This window comes from Cygnus atratus, chromosome 1 (assembly GCF_013377495.2).
Source record: "Cygnus atratus isolate AKBS03 ecotype Queensland, Australia chromosome 1, CAtr_DNAZoo_HiC_assembly, whole genome shotgun sequence".
NCBI lineage: Eukaryota > Metazoa > Chordata > Aves > Anseriformes > Anatidae > Cygnus > Cygnus atratus.
Window position 1 is genome coordinate 4,254,437 of NC_066362.1, and position 22,513 is coordinate 4,276,949.

Sequence of the window (22,513 nt, forward strand, 5' to 3'; positions counted from 1 at the left end):
TTGCAGGTAATTGAGCAGAGTGTACTGTGTCAATTTGTATTTAGGTTAACAAGGAGAGAGCAATTAAAATGACTGCCAATTTGTCTTTAAATAGGAAGCAACACAAAATGAGACGATCTCTTCCTGCATAAACAGTTCAGGCAAGACCATCGGTGGCTCTGTGTCAAGTGGTCTCTGCCAATTTGAGCTAGCAAGGAGGCTTGTCTTGGATTCAGATGTACATCTGAAGGAAAAAATATGGTAGGATCTCTTTGCCACAGTCAGAAAGGGCTTTCAGGACATATAGAGCCACTGAGAGTTCCCATTATGGGGGATGAAACAAGGATGCTATTTCCTAAGGACTCTCTTGCACATTCTTGTACAGCAAGTGGGTACTAGGATATGGATGGCCTCAGAAAAGAGACCTGTCCATCCAGAATGGTGTAGACATTTGGATCTATATTTCTTTTATAGAAGAAGGCCCTTCATCTTGAAGGACTGGCCTCAGACTGCTGCGCAAAATGAAACTCAACTTGTCAGGCACTAGAGGTGGATCAACACAGCGAAACCACAGCCCAGACAGATCGGGAAATAAAGCTAACGATGCATACACAGCATCCAAGTCAGGGGTGGGTAAAGCACTGTAACAACCTGCAGAGCTGATCTGCAGCTGAACATCCTCACTTGATAGCAACTGAGCACACAGCCTGATTTGGGAGGAGTCGCATGCCCTCAGCTTCTCTTCGTAGGAGATGCATAATGGATTTATACAGAGTCCAAGGCTGCTCCAGTTACCCATAAAGCAGACATCTCAACTGGCTTCAGAGGTTCAAAAGTTAGACAATGAGCTTTGTGCTTATTCCTGTTGATCTTGTGAGTGGCAACATAGGCTTATGAAGATGTCATTTCTTCTGATCTGTGATAGGCCTGTCTTAGGCACACCCTTTCTCTCCACTGATCATAAAGAAAGCAATAGCTCACACTGAAGCATCATTTCAAGGCCTACATGATGGCAAGCAAATCTAGTAAGCAAGGATAAGTTGAAATCCCAAAATATTAACCACAGATTATTTTCGTAAGAAGTTCCACAATGGTGATGCCAAAGGTCCTTCTAGTTGGAACCCAGTTTACTACAGAAGTCAGGAAAGAGGTAAGCAGACAGGGACATGTCCCTGGCACACTCTCCTGGTCTGGCATCCTTATGAAATCACATCCTGTGACAAGACTGTGGTTTAGTAGCTTCATTCCTGAGTTTCTTCAGTGTTTTCTGCTGCCCAGCACCTTATCCTGACAATTCACTACTGCTCACCTGTCTGCTTGTCTCACCACAACTGTCGCATGACAAGCTTTAGTCATTTGTTACGCTTTATGAACACATTGATGTTATGTGGACATCAAATGGCCAATATTGTCCACTATGTCCGAAATGGAACAGCCAGTATTCCTGCCTCCACAGCACCATTAGATTCCCGTTTCTGACTGGTTACTCCCGAGTACAGAGCCTGATAACTGGGTAGCCCAGAAGGGCAGGGGTGGGTCAAAAAAGATCCTTGGGGGAAGTCTTCAGGGGAACAGGACTCATAAAAAAATGGAAAGGTTTAAACCCAAAGGATCTCGTCACAGCAAATGCCAGTGAAACACCCCCTAGATATGTAATTACCTATTTAAGTCAATGGAAGGCAGGAAGAAGATTTTGACTGTTGAATTCATTAATAATAATGATCACTAAAAGGTGAATGGCTAGAGAAATGCCAAGGAGAGGAAAAAGATGCTAGATGAAGACATGAAATACATTTAAAAAGCAGTTAAATCAAGGAGAGGGAAGAGAAAACATAAACAATTTCATCAAATAAAGAGACCAATAACAGGTTTAGAGATAACACAACTGGGAAGACAGAAAAAAAGGGAAATACGTAGAGAGGTAAACACAAGTGCATAAAAGGAAGAGTAAAAGGAGAATGGAATAGACAAAGAGGAAACACATATAGTTGAGGCTATTTCTGTATTGATTCACCAAACCTACACAGGCTAAGAGGGTTCAGAGACAATCAATGAAAAGGTGTTTCTCTGTAACACAAATTCTCTGTGAAATAACAGAGTGAGTGATATTCATGCTTTCCAACATTCACATCTGATTTAGAAGTGATGGGGACCACTGGTTCCCACCTATCTTTGAAGAAAAACACACGCGCTTCCAAAAAGCATTCAGGACCCCAAATTAGACCCAAGACCCATAGAAATTTGTAAGCAGCACAATTGCACGTATCAGGGTAATCACTCTGAATCAGGTGCAGTGGAGAAAAGCCACATCAGAAATATCTGTCCAAAGGAGAGCTACCTTTCTTCCATCATTAGATACCCATGGGAAAACTTTGCCTAAGGCAAAAGCAGAACAAAGCACAGACCTGGCCGATTTGCCCAACAACACAGGAAAACATGGAGGTCTGCTGTGCCAAAAGCTATGCATTAACGAAGAAAGCACTTCATCTCTCAAGGGAAATGGTGATCCTGGGGAGTCCAATTTAGAGGTGCAGACAGCTAGCAAATGTGGGCCATGCTCCACAAGACACAGCAAGCAGCTTTGGGGCCCCAGGTATAAGCCATAGCCCTATGAAAAATACACAGGCTGCACATTTTGTGCCCCAAAGCAGACCACACATGCAGCAGGCTAGACTGCCATGTTTATCCAGACCACTAACTCCACAAGAACTCTCGTCAACTGTCTTAACTTGACCAACTCAAGCTACACCAACTCAATCACATGCCCTGAGTAGAGAGAAACCCAATTGCCCGGAAGCTTTCACAAAGTTTTTACCAATAATATTAGTGTGGTGCAGAAAATCCACCATTCCAGTCTTCCCCCACCATAATGGGGTACAACCTGGATGGAATCACATATCCATACCCAGCTCCAGACTGTGCCAGTGAACGCCTCTGCAAGAATTTCTCCAGGAGGCCACAAACAGCCCTGAGCCCCTGTTGTGCTGTGGTCCCAAGGCCTTAACAGACTTGCTAAACCTTATACATCCTTGGTTTTTCCCTACACCCAGAGCCTTGCACTCCTTGCCCCACCAGTTTGATCCTGCTTCCCTTGCTGAACCCAGTCCCAGTATTTCAAATCTGATTCCAGCTGACCCCAAGGCCTACTTTTGGCCAGCCTCCTGGCCTAGCCTGCATGTGCCTGACTATGTCCCTTGAACCTGCCCTTGGATTTGTGACTTCCGACTCCACACTCGCTTAACTGCAATCTCTATCTCCCTTCTTCCAAGCTGCTTTGGACTAAACTCAGCTCTAAAGAACTTCTTCTCCAAGTTGCAATCTCCTGATATTCAGTCTGGTCCAACACATTGGCAAAGACTTTGCTCCCTTGGAGAAAATTCAAAACCTGTGGTCTTGTAAACATTAAACACTTGTAAACACTTACTCAAAGGAGTAATTCCTTACTTTCTAGCAATACACACCCCATAACCCCTTGATAGGCAGATTAACATAGACAGTCAGACAAACCCAGCCCCATTCCACTGCACTTTCTGATTATACACACTGCACTTTCTGGTTATACACAAGGCAGGTCTCACTTGGCAGCTGTACAGCCATGTTACAGCAGAATATGAAAGACCTACTTTAAAGGGACCATAAAGATCTCAAAGCATTTTCTCCAGCCCCAGGAAATTCCATGGAGATCCACTGCTACCCAAGAGAAATGTGTATGACCATAGAAAGAACGATTGGCAAGAAGTCTTTGGGTGAAGGGAAAGCAAATGCTGAGAGATGTCATCTAGAACTTGATTTGGCGAGCAGAAGACTTCTTCTAGGAGTTGGATCCAATGGTCCTTGTGGGTCCCTTCCAACTCAGCATATTCTGACTCTGTGATTCCCAGCATCCTCCACTAGGATGGCCAGGAAGACCTGGCCACCAAAACACCACTGAAACGAGGTGCACAAGCAGGCACAACCTTGGACCATCCCTATAAGCTCTGCCTCTTGGTGCACAAAGCTGCTCTTAATGCACACTGATTCCTTTCAGGAGTGAGCTACACTAAACTGAGTTTATTAAATACATTTAATACAGTGTACCTGACCCACTTTAAACCCAAATCAGATGTCTCTCATATGTAATTTGTATTCCAGTTAAAAACTACCGTCAAAGCAACACGAATGCTGGAGAAAAAGAAATGGGTTGAACAAGTATTTCAAAGCATCAGTGAATACCTCAAAAGAAGACAGCATTTTGATAAGGCTTTTTACCTGCAGGTGGGTCCATTCTGTATTTATTCTCTTGACACCAACCGACTGGTCGAAGTCTGCAATCCAAGTAAAACAACCACTGGTCATAGGATTCAGTCTCCTCCAATCCCACATAGCGAAGGCGTAATCTTCCTCCAACATTTTCAACCACACTAACTATCCAGTACTGAAAGGGATTCTGGGAATCCTGCAGCTCTATTAAGGAATCAACTGTAATGAGGTCTACAGGGTTTTTTCCTCGCAGAGGCTGTTTGAATAGAAGCAAAACTCCTTATTTTAAACTTTATTTGAAGACTTCTCAAGGAAACAGATGACAGCAGAAGATTATTTTTGTTTTTCACACCATCATCCAAGCGATCAGCAAACAGTCTGTTCTTCTTCTATTTTACCCAATGTCTTCCAAGTGCAAATTCAGAAGTAAAACAGAAAACAACAGTTGTGCTAATTTCTCAACTGACATCATCAACAACAACAAAAAAAGAATAATAAAAGGTGGAACAGCTCATAAGGCACATCCACTTAGGATGCTCCTGAACAACTCAAAGCCCAGTTATACTGGAGGATTTCAAACCAAATTCTCATTGTTGCAGCTGGTAAGAACCAGTCACAGGATTGGGAACCGGTGTTTACCTAAAAGGCAACTACTTTGGGCATGACACTGAAATTGCCTTCTGTACGTTGATCTTTCCCACCAAAAAAATTTATCTTGCTCCTACTGGCATGTAGAGCAAATTATTCCCACTGTGATGGACGCAGGAGTGTATCGTGGTTACTCCAAAGCTCATCAAAGCCAATTGCAGTTTCCCACCACATTAATTGGCCTTGGGATCACAGCCCAGCCACATAGGATTTCATGGGTCAAGCCAATGAATGAGGTCATTTGCTCACACACAGTATTTCCTGTGATTCCAGTCTTGCAACCGTTTACACATGTGCTTAATGTTACACCTGCAAAGCTGCCAAGCACAGCCATTAAAAAACTGTGAGACGTTTTCCAGAACAATACCTTTGGGGCTCACTGATTTGTGATTGTGAGCATCTCTGTGTTGTCAAGCTTTTCACCACTAATGTATGCGTTAGAGCTCTTTTTTCCTTTATTTCTTTCTTTTTTCTTCTTTTTTCTTTTTTTTTATTTTTTTTTAATGCAAGTTCTAATTTTTATTCGATTTCTTACTTCTAGGGTTTTAAGAACAGCACTAAAAACCACTCCAAGAGTTGGAAGTATTGCTCCTCAAAGGAGATGCTAATCACAGGCACAATATATGAAAAAATGGGGCAATCTTTTTACTTCTGTATGCATTTGTCCCACTTCTACTTAATTAAACAGTATATACTTTGACAGTTGTTTTTTTAAATATTAATTCTGTAAATCAGAGTCAGCCCAAAACAGTACCTTATAGGGGTGGCTAGAAGAAAAGGAGGAGAAAGCCTTATTTTTTCAAAAAGCACTCTCATTGAATTTTTAAAACATTCAAAAGTTTGAAATGCAACCAAATTTGACTACATCTCTCTTAAGCCAAAATGCAAGCAACAGAACAAGAATTTGGTTAGAAAAAAAAACAAAATTAACTAAAACTTTATCACATGTACAGTTTTAACCAGACCTGAGATTAATAGATATTTCTCAAATAATATATCTACATTATAAGCAAATCCTCTACTCTATAAGCTACAGGCTCCTACACAATCTCTTCAAATATTATTTCATAGCAAAATGCAGTCTCAAAAAATAATAGTATAATAGAAATCAACTTTAATGTTATTTTTTTTCTCTTCAACTGCTTCATTGCAATAAAACATGCTTTAATATCAAACAATGGTGTAATGATTTAGCTTATTATTATAAATCCTGGCCACTAAAAAGCATCTATTGCTTCTCTGATTTGCGTGCTAGATTCTAAGCCAGTGGGTTGTCACTTACCCCTGAGAACACAATGGCTAAGATTAATAATTGGTTTGCTTGAACTATTAACATTTACCACAATGCAAGAACTCTAAATGCATAGCTAGCATGTTAAAAAAAAAAAGTATCACTGCATATTGATTTAACAGTACAAGAACAATCTGCAGCACTCACAAACAGCAAATCTGTCGACAGGGGGTTACATACATTGCACGACACAGACAGCACCAAGTGTGTATATTGCATAAAACACCAGAAAAGGGTTAGAAACTGTTTTAAGCCAAAGCACTGTTTTCCCTCTCTGCATTTCTGCCTTGGGCTGCCTACTTTCCCTACAGAACAGGAACGGAGTGGTTTGCAGTGACATTGTCCCATATGCCAGGGATGGGTGCAGGCTACCACTGACTTTTCATATATGCTGCCTGGGAATGGTCCAGAAACAGGGATGCAGCAGCCCTCAGGATGTGCATTATTTTGGGTTTTCAAGGGCTGTCAGGCTCACAGATTGGGAAGAGGGGGGGTGGGGCGAAATCCCCAACAATACACTATTAATTCTCCCTTGCACATGGTTTGTACTGCATGGAAGTAGGATGCAGCTGTGGCTTGTGGCAGTGACCAGGGACAAAATGATTTAAAATGGTGCCTGGAAGCACCCTTCCTTTCAAAAAGCCAACATGAGTGCTTACACAAAGCTAAACCACTTGTTTGCTTTCACTCTCAGACTAAACACTGAGGGGCAGAGAGAATCATCCCCTGCAGGACGGGCTGTCTGCTCTCCAAATGCCCACACAGCATCCAAACAAGAGCAAGGCATGTCCCAGTGGAGAAGGTGCCTCACTCCCAGTTTCAAGCTGAAGCTATGAGATTTTTGTCAAGTATCTCAAGGCAAGCTGAAGCTCCCTGCAAATGCCTCAGACAGGCTGGGCTCCTGGCCATCTGGGTGCACCCACAAGAACAGTCCCTTCTTCTCTCCTGGCTACCTATGACCGAGGTCACCTCACCCGACTTCCCTGCTAAATCTGACTGCTGCTTTTAGATCACAGAATCACAGAATCATCTAGGTATGGATGGAATGTCCTTGAAGGAGCTATTTCCATACACCTATAATCCTGGCAGTGCTCCCCATCAACATCCTAACCCCCCCTCTCCAACCTCTGTCCTGGCCTGGAAGTTCAGGTCATCAGTTTGGTGGAGGTGACAGGGCACTGAAGTCCTCCTTCCTACACACCCCTTCAACATTCTCCTTCACCACCCAGACTTTTACGAGTACCCATATTTCTAAAACCAACCCTCCAGCCTGAAGGCCAATAAACTACCCCAAGACTCAGTCGGAAGCAGAGCCAGCAGAATCAAGGCAATGTCACCCCTGACTTTTGGCCAGCACAGGAAGAGGCCCACTGCCAGCACACAGACGCTGCAAGCACACAGCCCTACACGTGGTGAGCACAAACACAGCTGCAGCATGCACATCGCGAGACGGAATCAGATAGAAACTGCAATCTAATACATACGCCTTCCAGTAAATTTGCAGGTGCAGTCCTGGAGCCGGTCAAATCGTGTATAAGAAACTCCGTCCAGTCCACGTATTTCTCTTTGATTGCTGCAGAGGGTGAGGGAAGAAAAGAAATGCTCAGCACCGCAGGCTGCAATGGATTTCCCACGTGTATTTTAGAGAGAGCTCCCCAGGGCTTATCAGCTCTGAAGTTTCAGGTATGATTGCAATCCAGACCAGGAAAAAAGCTGATTCATTGCCCAATTGCTTGGGCAACACACACACGCATGTGGTCACATCTCCAAAATAAGGGAAGGGGTTGCTCCGCCACAGCCAGTGACATGATTTACAACAGCGTGGCTTATCATCTCCATCTTTCCCATTCAAAATTGGCCACTGCTTGGGTAACCACTCGTTTGCTGCTTACCAGGTAGGCTCAGATATGATTTATAACGTCTCTTTGCATCTTTACTAATGACCACAGACAAAAAAAGTTGTGCTAACTTTTAAGTTTCTTCAAAGGTCAACAGAAACTATAGGCACTTTAGCAGAAAACTCAGCCCTGAGATTATCCTATGTCAGCTACTGAGTCAATACATTTGCAAGAAGACTTGACAATTTATCAGGAATTTTTATTTGTTAACTGTGAATTTTTATTTCATTTTTAAAAAATTGAGACATTTTTGAACTATACGCTGTATGTCTGTGTTACTTTTGGGATCTGTGTCAACACAGTTTCTTAAGATTTAAACTAAAATGTATAAATGCTGCCTCTGGGATTCAAATTTTGGTTCAATTCTTGTTCAAATTAGTGCAAGTTGGACACCAAAAGTATTTTCAGCAAATCTCAACTCCGGAGATTCAGAGGCCTCTTTGAATTCACTGTGCACCTGCAGTTGGAAACCCAGAAGCCAAACTTTAATTCCACCTGTCTGTAAATGGGAATCAGGTGATGTCGCAAACATTTATCTCCCCCAAAAATCTTACTTACACGTTAGACAACCAACAGTGATAGTTATGCTGTTAATCATACCAACACCTTCAGAAGGGAAAAATCACAAGCATTTGAAAATTAAACCATTTCTTCCGAACAAACTGGACACATGGTTTAAAGATTATTAATCCATAGGAGAGTCCAGGAAGGGCTGTAAGTAACCAGCACAGGTCCTAAATAATGACGTTACAGCAACCCTTCTGTTTCGCTCAGAAGAAGCCAAATCCTTTGCTTCACACTTTAGGGAAATACAATGTTAGTCAACCAAGACTGAAGCACTTCATGCTTTCTGAGAAGGTGTAGTTGCAGTATTTAGAGCAGGAGGGCTTCAGATTAGAAACACGACCAGCAGACGCAGCGAACTGTGGGCACAAATCTTGCCACTATTACCTGCAGACAAGGAGGCCAAACCTGAGCCTTCTATAAATGCATTAAGTGGCCTGCTGCCGAACAATGAATAAAGAAGCACAAATTGGTTTGGATCTCTTCAAGACAAGCACCTTTCAAGCCATAGCCACACAATTCCTGATAAAACAGCATAGCAGGGCCTTAAGGCAAAAATGAACTTGGTACCATGAGTTAATATTGCTCTATACAATCCCCGCTGTTCATCCTCACTGCATGAAGTGAACAGCAGCAAGGAAGGACCAAAGCTGGAATACATAGAGTTATTTTTCCCAGGCCTCCCAGTTGCTTGTAGAAATGGGTAAAAGGCAGCAAGGACCTGTAACAGCTCTGTTTGATGGGAAGGGCTACAAGGGCCTCGGGATGGTTTCAGAGGAGGAGAGAAAAGTTGCCTGTAGATGTCATGACGGAACTTTTTACGTGGGTTTGTCTCCCATGCCAATGATACTGCTTCAGCTCTTCTTTTTAAAAGGAAAATAAACACGTACCTGGTGTCAAATGGATACGAGAAACCGGAGACCCCACCTGAAGCATGGGTAGGAGTAGAAGTGTTTCAAACAACTCCACTCCACAGGAAGCCCCAGTATTCCATCAAAAATTGTTCCCTTAGACCCATCTCCTGTTGAGCAGCTCAGCCCAGGGTAGCTCATTCTCTTCTACTGACTATTTCAAAGAAAAAAAGCAATTTACTCTCTTCTTTGAAGACATGCAACTCATTTCCTTTGCTTACAGGCATGTACCTGGTAGGGGCTGGGATAAGGAGACATGTCTCTCCTCTTGTCCAAAGACAGAAGGTAGATGACAGCCTGTACGTGAACCTGAAGCCCAGGAAGGGTAAGATGGACAGGTTAAAATGGAAGGATGGAGAAATGGGTTCAGGCTCCTGCAACTCCATGAGTTGGCCACACCAAGTACATGCTGTCAGGGGTTTATGGGTGCTACACAGCCCACAGCAAGGGATAGCTTTTATTCCCTCTGTGCTACAGATGGATACACAGGCTGAACAGAGGTTTGGTATCAAGCTGATGAAATGCTCTGTATTTGTGCACCCAGCACAGGGGTGTTCATCACAGGTACTCGAAGCTTCAGTGCCTAGCAAATATTCATTGCCTTTGGGGGAGAAAAAAAAGTCAATCCCAAGCTGCCTGGCAGTAAATATTCCAAACCAGCAGCTATTTCCTTCAACAAGCTCAGTCAAGAGAGCCTGAAATTAGCAGGAGCTTCAACTCAAGAAATCAAAGCCCAGCAGAATTCAGAACTGGCAATACTCACACTGACCTCTGCATGTCATCTCCTACAAATCTCACCTCCCTTTCCAGACCCTGGGACCATTGGTTTTGTCTGATAATTACATGATATTGGCACAAAACTGGGAAAAACACGTTCATGCTTGGGCTTACTTCCAGTTTGGGCACTTGGCACATTTGGACTTTGGCCCAAACACAATTTATACCCTAAATACCTTATGCAATCCATACAGATGGCCATGGAAAAAGGTAGAATCTATGCTCAGCAGACTTTACATTAGATCCCATTTCTGAGTTGTGCTCCTTCCCCAAAAGTCAGTTCTCCCAGTGTCACTCAAACCATATGTTCAGTTTATAGATCTAAACAACACTGCAAGAGCACATAAATTTATTTAAAATCAGCAAACTTGCTGGTCTCAAGCTTCTATAAAATAACACTTAAGGTAGCCTGGAACTGCTCTAAGTCTTAGGCAGCACCAATTTTGCATGATTTCCAGGAGATTTACCACCTTTGAATTATTTAAGATGAAGGAATAGCCTGAGAAGAAATGGTTTATACAAGGTGCTTTCTCTCTCAACACTCCTGTTGCATACACCTCATCAGTTCCTGTCCACCTACACTAAGATAATAAACAAGCTTAATTCTGGCATCAGTGAGAAGATAGTAATTGCTGTAATGAATGAGACTGGAGCCCTTCTAATCCAGACTTCTGCCTCTTGCTGCAAACAACGCTGGGTGCATCGGAGAAGGGTGCAAACTGAACTTCATGTTGGCTCATACCCACAAAGTTGTCAGCCAATTTTTTAATGCCAGAGCTCCGTTACTAAGGAATGACAAATGTGATAAAAAGAACACGGTTCAAACTTTCAAAACTGGCAGGAGAAAAGAAAAATAGTCAGGATTTTCAAAGTTGACAACAGATTTCATAAGCCTCCATTTCCAGATGCCCAATTTCAGATGTCTTAACGGTGCCGGATTCACAGATCTCACTGTCTGTCAGTCAGCCCCCTCTTCAAAGCCTCTCAAAAAAATACTTTGTTCTGCCTAAACGACTTGAACCTCAAAGCTTTCGGACACCTAAATAAAACGGGGCCTCTGTCAACATTTAAATCTGGATTACAGGCTTCCAAAGTCCAAAAGTGACAAGCTGATCTTTGCTTTCAGACTGAACAACCTCAGCTGAAAAAACATTCTGCTCCCAGTTTGTAAGCGGTTTCAGAATCGTCCTCCCCAAACAAATCCAGCATGTTTTGCTTCATTTTAATCTTCTTTTGCAGTGCAGATAAAGGGACTCTGGAAACCTCTGTGAGAGAACAGATTGCACTGGAAGTTTTAGGAACAGGGATTTGCACTTTTTTTCCATGCCTGTAAAGCATGATCAGGATTCTCAGTACTGCAGTGCAAATAATTACAGTGCAAATATTAATTTTCAGCAGTAATGAAGTGAATCTGAATCATCACAAGATCTGCAAAAAGCCTTTGAGGACCAAGCAAAATGTTAAACAAGAATATTTGAACAAAGGAAAATCCGCTGGGTAAACAAGAATAGCTGGCAGTGTAGTGCATGGGTGCCCACGCATCCGTCCTGAGCATCTATCAGGAAATGCTGGTGCTTCTCTGGTGTATCTGACCCAGCACCTATGAACCGAAGCACTGATTTTAGATCACTAATTCACATTTTGGCTTATTAGCTGGAGGAAGAATACACAACTGAACCTCTCCTATTGCAGATGTGCTGTAATAATTGTTTTTAGAGCCCATCTGCAGCAGGCTGGCCACTTGGTGGGACAGGAAGGTGGAGAGAACATAAGACCCTGTTCACAGGGACCTAAACTCCTGTAGTACTGCTATTTTCAAAACAATTTTTCCTTCCTTAGATAACTACAGTGAGTCAGGAGCTGCGTTCATAGGGTTCAGATACCTGTGTCTTCTCTCCCTTTCAATGGCTCCATCATGACCTCTGTGGGACTGTCACCCATACCACAACAGGGCTCCAAGCACACCCAATGACAAGAAAACATTTGAGATATCCTAATTACATTGGGACTACTTTGAAAATGACCCTGGGGGCCAAACACCATCAAATGTATCACAGGAAAATGATTCAAAAGAAGCAGAGATGTGGTAGCAGAAAAAGACTCAGTGCCCGCACTGATGCAAAGGCCCCAGTGTGAGCTGAACTGAACGATTAGCCACTAAATAATCCAGAGAGGAGCCAGGCATTAGCAGTGCTCTCAGCACAGGAAAAGTGATCTTCTGAAAATGCCAGCACCTCCTAACAACTCTTCTTTCCTTGTTCAGCAGGCAACACCACAACTTGTTGGGAGCCACAGCTTGTGTACGCAGATGTGCTGATTTCCTTTGGATCGGGTTCCCTCCACCCTGGAGCCAGCACTGGTGGTGGTTTTCACACCTCAGCACCTCCAAGGCCAAAGGCTTTAAGGCATCTTCCTGCCATAAAAATGCTGCAAACCACCTGCCTTGGAGCAAGGCACCCAAAACTGAAGCCAGGTCCGCACACTGCTGGGCCATGGTGTACCCACAGCAGTTACAGGCAGCCAGTAGCTCTGCTTCAGATTCCATTCCCAAAGGATTAAATGCACAGAGAGTAAGATCCAGTTGGATCTAGACCACTACAAAAGGACCTGAGGAAGACCCCTGATTTCTTACAGCTGTTCCCAGTTCACAAGAAGCAGTTAGTTGCATGGGTGCACCAATCCCCAGACTCAGCCAGTGTCCAGCACTGGGCTGGTTGAGGCCAAGACAAGGCTTTGCCTCTTCCTAACCGACCTCCATCAAGTTATCCACACCTGCAAAAGTAAAAACCAAGTATCTCTGCTCTGCTGCAGTCCCTGTAGCATGTTACCATGGAGAAAAATGCAAAGCCCTCTTGCCTTTCTCAGTGAAAAATACTTACTTCAGAGAGCAGTTTCTAGTTTGGCTGGTATTACAGCAGATTTTTAAATTAGAAAGAAAATGGACCCTTCCACGTTAAGACTCTATTTATTGCCTCAGAATTGATGGTATGGGCTATAAAACTGAGCTCCTCTTTCATGGGGCTGAACTCGATCAAAAACAGGTTGCACCCAATATCCCTCAGATAGTAATAATTATTCCCACTTCTTTCTCTATTTGATTCATCCTGCCCCAAAGCTCTGCTTGTACGTCCTTTCCTCTCCTTCCCCCCTTTCAGCTCCCTGCCATTTTCTCACTTCTACTCATTTATCTCTTTTTCCTGATGACTCTGGGTTGCCAGAACCACAGGGGCATCTGAGGACCCGGCGCTGCTGCAACCTGGGTCAATGGCTGATGTGCCAAAGACCTTCAGCATCACTTACTGTGCACCCGATTTCCCGTTTTTCACTGTTAACAGCTCAAAAGTGGCCCTTTCCCCCTGCATTGTGCATGCTGACTACAAAAGCCATGCAAAGAGAGGTCAAAAAAGTGCAGAGAGCTGCAAACCCTGCATCACCGCACTCCCTGTAATCATGCTAATCACATGCCTGAGAACCAAGGCGGCTGCTTCGTTCCCGGTGCTGCCACCCTCTGCTCCTGCAACCTTATAATCTCTGTGCCCTGCTTCAGCCAGAGTGTATAATGGGTTCAGATTTATCTGCCTCTCTAGAGAAATAAGAGATTAAAAGAACATTTACAGTCCCGTGAAAGCACTGAGTCATAGGCGCTCCATTCAATGAGTATGAGATCCTATTATCACATTACCAACTCTAGGGATTTTATCTAGTCTTTAGCAGTTGCTGTTTCTCTTAAAGCCATTTCTCCTAAGGTCATAGGATCATATGAAAATCCTCATTTTCTTCCATTTTTTTTTTTCCTTCAAGAACAGTGTACTGCAAACTTCAGGAAAAAGCCTTGTAATCTAAAGGACAGTGAAGACAATGGAAAGAACATGCACTTTTTTTTTTCCTTCTCGGGACATTTTTCTCCCCCACATGCCACTCCCTCAATTGGCATGAGCAAGACTCAGGAATTTGAAGTTTGAGGCATTCAGTAAAGGGAACAAACTGCTGCACAAATACCTCATTGGGTTATAGCACCTAGATAAGCTACTCCTCCGAAACACCTTTACGCATCCCATGGATATTCTTACCCTTCTCATCTCCAAGGAAGGCATAAGAAGCACAGAGGCAGAATAGGCCAAAACTATACTTCCACCAACAAGGGATCTTTGAACATAAATTACTTCAAAATAATTTGTGGCATTCGACCACACACCTGCACCTTGACCAGTCTTGCAAACACAGTGGCCAGTCAGGGGCAGAGGATCCATGCCACTGGGCAAGAAGCTTGAATAAGGGACAGCTTTTGACAGTCTTTGGCATCGATGATACTATATATTAAAGAACAAGATAACGACCTATGCCCATCCTTCTCCATATCTTCTGAGCACACGTCGGGTAGGCATGCGGACAACCTAACACCAGCCCATCCAAGAGGACCTGTGTTTCTGCCACCAGTAACGTGGCACAAGACAAGTAATAACATCAAATTATGCTAATTTTTGTCCTTACTTTAAAAAAAAAATGCTGTTCGTAATTTATTTTTTTTAATTACCCAGGATCACAAGCAGCCTGCCAACATCTCCACTGGAGAATCCCCACTGGTCCCCATTAACCTCTAAACATCCGAGTTTCAATTTTTTTCATACCTGAAGCAAGGAGCAGAGTCTTAAATAGCTTTATAAAATGGCTTTAAATCTTTGGAATAAATCTGTTAAGCAACAACTCTCTCACTGTGGTAACTATTATTATTAAAAATTTAATTCCTTCCTGGGATTGGAATGAACAAAACTGGTTAACAAAAGGAACTATAACTGGACAGGACCTGGGAAATTCTTATCACTCCATTACAAAACAAGCTAAAACACCATCACTTCATGAAAAGGAATAATAAATTTCTCAAATAAGTATTTCAGGATGCTCAAAAGTTTATAGACAAATAATATTAAGACATGCAGGTTTTGAAAAGGTAAATAGCATACTGCAAAAATACAGAAATGTATCATCTGATACTTTTTAAACTGTCATACATTTGATGCAGTATTTATATGTTATAAAGGTCTAAACATATAAATATATGTTGGAACTAAGTTACAAAGGTCTAAATGATAGAGTCGAAATGAGATGTCTTCATATCAAAACAACGTAGAATGCTGAAACAATTTGTTTAGACTTCACCCATCAAAACAATTTGTCAAAACTGACATGTTCCTGCAAAATATTTCCATTTTGATAAAAGATCATTTTGACAGAAAATGGTTGAAGCTAAACATTTTCAGTCAGCTTGCTGAACTATACAGCCTTGTGAACCAGACTGGAGGTGGAAATGGGATGGGGATGTGGGTGCTGCCCCTGCTCAAGGATCCCCCGTGCCCCTAAGCAAAAGGCTCAGGCTGTGTCTGCACTGTTTCTGAACCATCCCCAAGTCCTTCAGGGAAGGGAACAACCTCTGCTGTGGACCCTACAAAGCCTAGCACAAGATCCCCTATTAGACATTTCCAAAATAAAATAAAATAAAATTTAAAAAGCTACTTAGTGGCATTTTCCATGAAAAATTACTGTTTATTTTTTGTTCTTTCATGGGCTCCCTGAAAAAAGCCAAATGTGGCTGGAGACACCTTCAAACAACTTTCTTATTTAAAACTTCAAACAATCTTCTGTTCTCACACCAGCAGAGTTCTGTGGTTTGAATCAGATCACAAAATGAAAATATAGTGCCAAGACAAAAAAAAAAAAACATGCATCAAAAGCTGTTGATCTCATTTCCTAATGATGCAGCCATACATTTCATGGGATATAAACCTCAGAGCTCAGACATCACCTTCTATATACCTACCTGCCTTAAAAATGGAAAGCCTTCAAAGAAAATATTATATAGGGGATTTTCATGGAAAATGGAAATTATAAATGACTTTCTATCAAAGAATACACCCATGTTCAAAATATATTCCTGGAGTTAGCAGTACGTCGTGGTGCCATTTGATGCATTTATAACAGGCTAATGTATGAAAGGGTGATAACTGTAATGGAATGAGCTGCTCTTGTACACTGTTGGAGGATGTTGGTTTAAGCTATGGATTGATCTACTTGCTCTTACAGCTGTTAATTATCTAATTACTTTCTATAAATAAAACTTTGAAAATGTGTAAACATCAAATTAATCTTCTTTGTTTAGACCTCATGAGCTACTTCATATAATAATAATTTTTAGCTGTCTTCAAAATCCTTGGCATGCTCCATTTTTCAGGCTACTCCAAACAACCCAACGCCATTTCTAAAAAACCACCCATGCGGCACTTTTTATGATTTTGATCCAAGAAAGGGCCAATGCACAGATTTTAATCCTTGTATACCCAATTCTACATGCACCCTTTGATTAGAAAAAGTGAAGAGAAGTAAAGATGAAAAAAGGCATGAACACTTTCGGTGCTTTATGTTCTCACCATAAAAAATTCCCTTATTGTGCAATTATACTGAATTTCAGTATACTGCAACTGTTATTCTTCCTTTTGCCATTCAAGGTGTCCAGAAATGATCCACGTACACTCTTAGCTAAAACAAGTAAAATCACATGGAAAAAAATGTCTCATTGTCCACATTAGACTTTACTTCTTAACATCCTTTTAGTTCTTCACAGACACACTATTCCCCTCGGGCTTCTCTAGTCCTTAATTAACTGTTACTTTTTTAACAATAAAAAAGCAGCAGGTGGTTTGGGAGTTGCTTTTCATTTCTTGCAGCTTGCTTTGGTCTGTGCTTTGTGTCCAATAGGTGCAAGAAGAAAAGGATGTGGATGCTGTGGGAGAAAACTGTGTGTGCGTGCAGCAAGGGTGAGTGGATGCTACTACATTAAAGGTGTTTTTTTTGGTGTTGTTTTTTTTTTGAATGATGCCAAGGTCTTTCAGTAATTAACTCACTGCAGCTCCAAGGAAGGGGCTGCTCAGCATGTTGAACTTCACCCAGCACAAAGCAGCTGGCAGGAGGGTCACCACCAGCGACCACTGAGGCATTTCCACACAGTACGTTCAGCTGCCTTAGCTGCAAACACGTTATGGAAACAAGCACATTCTTCTTCAGAGCCCACTGCTACGGCTTTCTGCTTACAAGTTAAATTGTCCAAGATCAGAAGAGAAATTTGCCTAATAAATCCCAACAGCACGGTGACCCCTGTGCCATTAGCCCGTGCAGCCTGCCTTGATTGACTGAGTACAATGGTCTCAGCTCCACATCCTGCATGCAAGCTGCAGTAAATGATTTACTCATAAGTACTGTGATTAATTACTCCCCTTCAGTTAAAGTCAATATCCTCCTTGCAATGGATTGCTTAAAATAAAAAATAAATAAATAAATAAATAAGTAAGGAGAAGTGTGTTGATAATGAGAAGCAGCTCTGCTCTATCTAGGTGGCATTGTATATCAATTGCAATCAGATTAAGTAGATAAAGAACAGAAGTAAATTTAGCAGCTCTATTTGCACTCGTCGCAGCCCTTCCCTTCATGTCAGCAGCACTGTGCAGCCAAGGACCACTGAGACACAGCACTGCTCTGCCATGGGAAAATAGGAACTGGGGAAGAGGAAGAGCCAGAGACAGCAAGAGGAGAGGGAAACTCATCTCTTCCCATCCTCCAGCCTTGCAGGAATGCAACAAGTTAATTCACATGGTCCTCAATGTACCTAAAAGTCACCTATGGCCATCCAGTCTCCATAGGGTGGTATTCATGGGGCAGTCAACTTTCTAGAGCATTTGCCATGAGTAACCCATTTTTTTAAGTGCTTTTATATTAATTTCACCTGGAACACAATTTTGAAAGCTTGTTATCTAGGTTAGGTACCAAACAAGAGGAAAAAGCTTCATTACAGTGCCACAAATTGGGGAAAGCAGCTGCCTGGCAATTTACTTGGGAACATAAAAGCTTCTCCAGACATGAACATTTTTACTTGGGCCAGTTATCTGTGCTCTTGCATCTGCAGGCACAAATGAAGGCTGATTATTCTGATTTTGCTATAGCATCCAACATGGTAAAAGAGGGATGGTTTATTTTCGGCTACCTATGTAAAAAATTAAATAAATAAATAATAAAAAACCTGCTGTATAACTACAAAGGTGAAGAAACCCCTTCACTCAAAGCTAGTAGTTTCTACTTCTCCAAATTTTCTTAGCTTTTCCCTTATCTAAACAGAGATTGTACATTTTTATGCATAGCAATAACACTGCTCTCTGCCCAATTCACTTCCAGGTTCAAGGTAACTAAATTTCATTGGTATCAACAACAATATTAGAAGTTAAGCCAGAATGGCTCACTTGAATGGTCTCACTCGCGTACACACACAGATAGAGCTGCTGAAGGTATTTTTGAAAGCCAGGCAAAGCCCAGCATTTGAAAACTCTGAACAAACCATATAACCATGGGGGTTCCTGCATCATTAGTATCAGTGTCCATTAGGGTGACAGCTCACTGTGAAAATAAGCATCCAAACTCCATGATTCTCTCTACTTAACCCCAAGCTTCCACGCACGTTCCTTGATTACTTTTTCCTCCACTCGCATTAAGTGCTATGCTCAACGCACAGAAGAGATGTATCACGTGAGATGAGAGCTCAAACTCACAATCTTCAGACCCAGGAGTCTTAATGAACGCCTTGTCAAATCAAGAGTTTGGGAGCATTCAGGGAGGTGGGGAACCTGGTATTTTGATTGTGATTTTGAAATCCATTCTTATCCCATTAAAAAAAAAAATCAATTTGTATCCTTATAAAAAAAATAATAACAATAATTATAAGAGCTCTGTTTTCCAGCCAAAACCAGCACCTTAAGAAGGTGTTCAGAAGTGGCCCAGGCCACAGACCTCAGAGGGAGATGGCAGGAGATGGGTTATGTGTGTACCTACATGAGATGCAGGTAAGTGCACCAAATACCCAGCACAAGATCACACTTAGTAGGCAGATTCTCAGATTTTTTATTTTTTTTTCAAGCTGTAACCCCTCTGGGTAAAAACAGAGATGGCATTTGGTCATCATTACACAGACACGTGCTGTTTCAGGTAGATACAGATACACGGACACTTTGTAAAATCTGTTTTAAAAAGTTTAAGCAGCCTCTGGGGAGGACATGCATGCCCGTTGCTGGCCCATCAACACCCTGATAAAGCCAACAAACAGCACTTCATATGCTTCCTGTGCATTAGTTCCAGACGAGAAATAAAGAAAGTGAAGAAATGCACATCCACAAAGCAAAATGCAGCAATTCTGGGATCAGTCCATATCCAAGCTAGCTCCAGAACCAACAGAAATATAGCCATCAGCTTGCTTCACACCCAGAATTAGCACCTCTGCACAGCACCAGGCACGCATTGAGCCATGCTAGTAGTTGTTATGGGTTAGCACGGGCGTCTCTCACATAGTGCTGCATTGCACCAGTTCTCTCTGATGCTCGAAAGTGGAGCTGGTGGAGGAAAGGAGGTCTGGAGCCACTTGATCCTGGCCCAGATGCCAAACTCTGTCCCCTTGGCTCTCCTTTTCAAGTGGTCACATGAGGCACTTTTATGTCCTGTACCTTTGGGATCTCAAACACCAGCCCCAAAGGGGTTCTGCACCATTACAACATCTAAAAGTCACGGGCCACTCTGCAAGATGTCATTGCAATATAAATACTGTGCCCAAGGCTCTGACCTCACACCTTCATGCTCTGTCCAATTATCTCACACACTAAGTGCCTTTTCTCACTTCCAAATCCCATAGCCACTTTCTGAAGGCTATTCTTTGGAGACGTCTCTGTAAAATGCAACAAATTTACAGCAGCACAATGTTCTTACATAAAGAACAAACCAGTTCACTGCACAATTACCTCTTTTTCTCTGGTAGTGCCAACAGTCTACAGCAAATATCCACTGTTAATGAAGGTATCAAAACACAGAAGCACATACAGAGAGAGACCTGATGTCTAAGAAATCCATTCTGCTTTTTTTTTTTTTTTCATTTCCCACCTGCTACAGAAAGATGAGAATTAGTGGAGATGATGCTTGCAGTTTGTTATATGCATTGCATTGTTTAAAACACAACAGAAGAGTAATTTAGACGTCTCTTTTTTCAGCTTTGGTGGGAAACATCAATAAAAAAATGAGGTTGCAAGTTTTGTTTCCTGGTTACAGCACTAGACTACGAAGAGACTGACTATTTTTTCTTCTCTATTAGCAAATTCATGGGATATGCATGAGTCCAAGAAAACAGACAAAAGCACATTTTTGACTTTCAGTTTTTCTGCCTTTAAACAGATACTACAAGACTAGATTTGCCTCACCCATATCTAAAATTGCCTTATCCATATCTAAAATTTAAGCATCTCGTCTCACATTACCTGAAATTTTCAGGTGCTGGGGCTATGTGCAGGTGAAACATTCCTGCCTGGATGGCCACAGAGTGGCAGTCCTCAAAATGAGCCTTCTCATGAAGACACAAGTAGTGATTTGAAAGCTAAAAGCAAGTGATTCCAAGTGATATGCAAGGGGAAACGGCCTGAATTTGCACCAGGGGAGGTTTAGATTGGATACGAGGAAAAATTTCGTTATTGAAAGGGTTGTGCAGTATTGGAACAGGCTGCCCAGGGAAGTGGTTGGGTCACCATCCCTGGAGGTCTTCAAGAAACATGTAGATGTAAAACTTAGTAGCATGGTTTAGTGGTAGACTCCAGTACTACGTTAAAGGTTGGATTAGTTTATTTTTGAGGTCTTTTCCAACCTGAATGATTCTCTGATTCTAAGCAAGCCATTGCTGTTTTTACCTGGACCCCCAACCCAAGGCATGGAAACATCTCAGAGAGAACAGGCAGAGAGACATCTTCGTGGAAAATATTGGCTGGACTCAGGCAGGAGGCCAGTGCCATGGTGTTTGAGTTGGTGAGGAGCAGTGCTACAAGGTACAAACAGCAAACCAGGATACACTAGATCAAATTTAAGGATTTGCTTACAGTTCTCTCCAACAATCTCACCGCTCATGGTCAGAGCATGGGCCGCAACTGAAATCCAACCTTCCCCACAACCCAAGAGTTAGCCAGTACTTTCCCAAATTACCAAAGAAATAGCTGACAAACCTCATTCACCATGATTTCACCTTCTGACACCCTATGAGGTATAAACATGTGTTAAAAAAAATTGAATTTAGCATTTGCAGCTCATTCTGAAATTAATTGGAATTGTATTGCCTGCTTCTAATGATCAAATCCTATTTAATCACTTTGGAGCCTCTCAGCTGCGTGACGTAAGCACCACAAATCAGACCCTGGAGGTCCTTATGAACATTCATCCTTCCTGAAACTAATGGTATGGTCTGAGCACAGCCAGGCCCTGTGAGGTGCTTAACATCCTATGCACAAGATGTAAATTCATAATCATCATTGCAACACCAAAGAAATACTCCATCAAGACTCATTTTGTGCTTGCTAAACATGTGTTTTCCTCACCCGAAACTAGAAAAGGGCTTGAACTGTAAATCCCAGGATCAAAAAAAATCCCTAACTTTAAAGAGTTTAGATCTGAATTGGAGATCAACATAGAGTATTTCACAAGGTATTACCTGAAATGCAATTAACTGCATGTTGCAGGATTTGAAATGGAAGCAGCTTCTCTACAATGTTCCAAACCTCTTTGAGTTTTAGCACTTTAGCAACTCCATCATTATGGGATGCAAAGACTGGATGTGACAGTGCTCTGATGAACCCAAGTGCCTTCCCCAGTACACCAAAGACTCCTAAATCTCAGTGCAGAGCTGTGGCTCACTAAACTCATTTGTGAGCTCTTAATCTCATCTTCAGTATACAAAGCTTCATCAGAGTATTTTTGCCTTCTTTGTTCCTGAACAAATATTGTAGGTGCTTTACGGGGTAAAAGGGCTTCTAAACAGAGCCACCTGCTGATGTCAAGGCTGACAAGTTCAAGGTCAACAGCGAACAGCTCAAAGCAAAACAAGTCTCTATGTAAGAGCCATTTTCACTGCCCAAATGCCCAGGGCACGGATCTGTCACGCTGCCAGGAATTGCTTGGTCACCTTGCCAGGGCTGCAAAGCATGGGAGAATTGCAGGATTTTCTTCTTGCCTCTTCAGGCTCCAGGTTCATCACAGCAGAGCCTCTTCATTAAAACTCATACAGTACATAGCAGAATGTTTCCCTGGGTTTGGCAAAGTTTTCTCTGGATACACCTTCTGTATTAACTCCAGCAGGTTGGGAAGCAGCT

General features: G+C 42.2%; 1 protein-coding gene across 1 annotated transcript in view; it reads right to left on the minus strand.

Moving 5' to 3' along the window:
• SFMBT2 (Scm like with four mbt domains 2) overlaps window positions 1-22,513 on the minus strand; it is a 110,396-nt gene that overhangs the window by 52,903 nt on the left and 34,980 nt on the right. Inside the window, exons 5-6 of the mRNA XM_035549394.2 lie at window positions 7,642-7,730; window positions 4,228-4,474 (exon numbers count right to left, since the gene is read on the minus strand). Of these exons, the coding sequence (XP_035405287.1) occupies window positions 4,228-4,474; window positions 7,642-7,730 (336 nt within the window). The remainder of the gene's footprint in view (window positions 1-4,227; window positions 4,475-7,641; window positions 7,731-22,513) is intronic.